This window comes from Labrus mixtus, chromosome 11 (assembly GCF_963584025.1).
Source record: "Labrus mixtus chromosome 11, fLabMix1.1, whole genome shotgun sequence".
In the NCBI taxonomy this organism is placed as follows: Eukaryota; Metazoa; Chordata; class Actinopteri; order Labriformes; family Labridae; genus Labrus; species Labrus mixtus.
Window position 1 is genome coordinate 2,452,713 of NC_083622.1, and position 4,015 is coordinate 2,456,727.

Here is a 4,015-nt window from a genome sequence, read left to right on the forward strand (position 1 = left end):
CAGAATAAATGGGGCTGAGCGGTATCCTGAAAATATCAGTAAGGTGTCACTTCCTGTCGGGCCCAGGATCATGGTATTTTTTAAAGTACTCAAAGATTCACAGAGTCTACATTAAACCTTTTATCATAATCTCAAATAGTTTAAATGCCTGATCTGGTTCCAGGAGGTTCGGTTTGATCCAGATTCTGAAGATTTGGTTTGATCTAGATTCTTGTGCTCTGGTCTCTAGATTCAGACGATCTGGTTTGAATTGTTTTCAGAAGCAGTTATATTGATCTGGATTCAGGAGGAGGTTTTAAGTCAGACCTGGATTCTTGATGTTTGGAATCCTGGATCTGCCGGTTCCCCCTCGGCTGGGAGTTCCTCTGCAGCCGGTCTCTCTGGAGCCGCTCCACATGGAAAACTCTGCGAGTGGAAACTCTGCCCTCCACGACTCGTCCAGATTAACATTCCTTCCCACTGACACATCATCGCACACGAGCACTTCCCCTCTCTGGCCAACAGGGGGGGTCACTGCCTGCTGGGGAGAGGGGGGATAAGTTCACAGCACCTCAAACCCGGATGAACTGATTCATCTTTAGGTTTGTCTCAACTGAGATCACAGAGGGAGGGACAGCCCCAACCCCCCCCTCCCCCCCCAGACTCCAAATGTCCCATCATCAATTCATGAAACACTAGCCCGCCTTGGGGGAAGGGGGGGTCGAGAGGAGTGTGGGGGTTTCTGCTGAGCTGGGGGGTTCTGCTGGCGGATGAACAGTAGCGTTCTTTCACATGAAGCTGGAAGTAATCAGAAACTCTGAGCTCCTTCTGTTTGCTTTGGCTGCAACTCCCTCCTCTCCCCCCTGTTCCCCCCTGTTCCCCCCCTCCTCATACAAATGCCACATTCGAGCCCCCCCACCACCCCTCATCCATCCATCAACATCAGCCCTCTTCATAGGATCTGAAGACTGCTGCCTCATCGGAGAGAAAGTGTCCGTCAGGTTTCGCCTCAGCAGAGAAAATGACGAGGAAAGAAAAGAGAAGAAAACATTCAGGGGGAAAAAACTAGCTAGAAATTTAAATATATGATTTTATATTTCTCAGAGTTCCTCGTCTATAACCACCTGCTCACTAAACATTGTCAGACTTATTACATTGTCTGGTAACACTTTATAATAACCATCATCTATAAAGGGTAAATAAGGGTAAATAGATAGTTAATTAACCATTAGTTAATAGTTATTTACTGTTAACAAACAATGAAACTTTATAAAGTGCATCAATAAACTGTTAACATAACATAAATTATAGCATTACAAATCATTAGAAAACATTATTAACTATCATTTCATTGTTTGTTAACAGTAAATAACTATTAACTAATGGTTAATTAACTATCTATATAGCCTTTATAGATGATGGTTAAAGTGTTACCCATCGTCTTTTATAAAGAGGAGTAGCAGGAAGTAGCAATATATTGAATACAGCTGTGCAATAACCACAGACTGTGTATATATATATGGACGTAGTGTCAGTGACATTACACGTTGGTTACTGATGCACACCTTTGAAGCCCAACGTTGGCGGCCGCCATATTGGAAACGCACAAACTTAACTTTCAATCAAATGTAACAAACCAAGAAGTGGAGCTGAGACGTACTAACATGTAGGAGCTTTGGCGCCCAACGAAGGTCTCTGAGTGCAACTGCAGTGACAAAGTGCATTTGTTGACAAACAGAGAGGCGGTGATGCAAGGAGCCAGAGACTCGTGTCGACTGATGAGGTCGGCCTACAGTAATATTAACAGATATTGCGCAACAGTGACTCCGCTAGCGTCTACAGCTCGTTGCAGAGACGACTTGTGGTGTAAGATGGATTTATTTATTTGTGTGCAAATCTGGGGCATAACTTGGGTTTGTTGATGTTGTGAATATGTCGAACTGCAGGTAGCATTGATACAAAGACTATAATTGTCAATATAGTGTCGTACAGCAGACTCAGTTGCGTCGTTCACCACTTGGGGCGTCGTTGTTTTGACATCAGGGGGCAACATGCCTGAAATATTCAAGACATTTTCAGGAGTGCATACGAGAAAAGTGGTTTATGTTTTTAAATTTTTCATCTGAGATAATTGATAAAAAAGTTCAAGCCGGTTAAGAAATACTCAACATATTTTATCCATCCTTCCATGTTCATCACATCGTTTTTTGTCAGCAGAGGAAAAATTGTCAACTGTTTTTTTTCGTTCCCATTTGGGCCACACGAGGCAGTGTTACTCCTCACACACAAACATTCAGCTAACAGTTAAACACACAGAAAAAACCTGAACACAGAAAACTGATAATAAAGATTTTTATTAACTAACTGAAAAACGGTGAGAACTGGGGGTCAAGAGGGGGAGGGGGAGGGGGAGGAGTCTGGGGGGAGTCTGGAGAGGATCCAGTCTTTCACTAGCTCCAGCTCCGGCCGGCTCAGCTGGTGGTTCAGATCAGAGAACGAGTGGAAGGATGAAGACATGCCACTCTTCGTCAGCAGTTCGGACGTGTCCGCGCCCCACCGATGGAGAACCAGCTCATCGTCCTCACCGTGACACTGCAACAGGGGGGGGAGGGGGAGGCCCGCTCGGTGACGCTCCTCCACCGCCTGCAGGCGACAAAGACCGAAACACTTAAAGTCTTTATATGTGATTCACACTTAAATGTAATATAAATCAAGTATCTCCTCTGAAAATAACTCTGTGAGTCATGACTGTCTACAATGGGTGTAACACCCGAGTCCCACTGTCTGTGATGTTTTCAGAGTTTTCAGAGTCCTATCTTCACTTTGTTTACATCGCCGGGACGGCCGGCTGACTCCTCCCCTCGTGTATAAAAGTTGTTTAATTGAGGGAGTAGAGAAAAGAAGAATAACATACTGTACTCACTGCTTAACTGTGTTTCTAGATCACGCTCATTTCAGGTAAATTTACATGCAGTGTGAAGATACGAGCATAATAAAGATCGCTAGCATTAGCATGCTAACACAACAATGCAGCGCGAGTTGTTTTGGTTTCATGCTGGTGCTCAAGGGCGACATCTGCTGGATCAAAAAATTGCATATAAAACCTTTAAACAGACAGAACAATCAGGAAATACAAAACTGATTTATACTGATTGACAAGGAAACAAACGTTCAGCCAAGCGTCACTTTAAATAAAACATCTTCGTGCTTTTATTTCACATTTATTCACACAGTTTCCTGTCTTCTCTCTGATTGGTCGAACATCTACCTTAAAGGCGACAGAATCTTTGTTGAGGAAACTGGACAGGGCAAAAACTCCGCCCACATCCGGATGGCGTCGACACACCAGGTGTAGAGCCATGGCCCCGCCCATCGAAAACCCACCTGTCAATCAAAGAGCAACAATCAGCTTCGATGTGTAACAAGAGCAACAAGTGTGAAAAGCCAGCAGCACACATTCAACTGTGGACCTTTAAAAACACTCAGAGTCGTCAGTTCCACATCATCAGCTTTTTTTTTTATTTTTTTAATACTTGGAGAACGTTTTGAGTCTTAATCTCACACATCTGGGCACATCTGGGCACAGTGTGTGCGTCTGGGAAAGTGTGCAAATACCCATCATCCTGTCAGAGAGACGAAGAGCCAGGCAGAGGGGAAAGAATGGAGAGAGGAGAAGAAGAACAGAAGAAGAAGAAGAAGAAACAGATGAAGAAGAAGAAGAAAGGTGAAGGAGAGGAGGAGGAATTCACACGTTTGGTCACGGAGTCCGAGCTGTGTCTGAGGGCAGAGATCTGAATCTGCGCCCGAGCTGTCAAAAGGGTTTGCTAACAGTAAGGTGACTTATCTAGCTCAAGCTCTTTGAAACACTAGCATCCTAAGTTAGCCTTCTATTTTCCCGCCAAAACCGTTTCCACATTTTGCAACTCACATGGAACGCCACTATGGTCACTGCTCGGTTTCTGCCTCCTCAGCTCGATCAGGTCGACGCTCACTGATGATGCCAACGCTAAACTACGCTGCAATCACACACACAGAT

The 4,015-nt window shown here is 44.5% G+C and overlaps 1 protein-coding gene across 1 annotated transcript in view; it reads right to left on the reverse strand.

Annotated features, from left to right (window-relative positions):
• Positions 1–2,315: 2,315 nt before the first annotated feature.
• lyplal1 (lysophospholipase like 1) overlaps positions 2,316–4,015 on the reverse strand; it is a 7,133-nt gene continuing 5,433 nt past the window's right edge. The window contains exons 4-5 of the mRNA XM_061049554.1: positions 3,248–3,363; positions 2,316–2,622 (exon numbers count right to left, since the gene is read on the reverse strand). Coding sequence (XP_060905537.1) covers positions 2,368–2,622; positions 3,248–3,363 — 371 coding nt within the window. The 3' untranslated portion in view covers positions 2,316–2,367. The remainder of the gene's footprint in view (positions 2,623–3,247; positions 3,364–4,015) is intronic.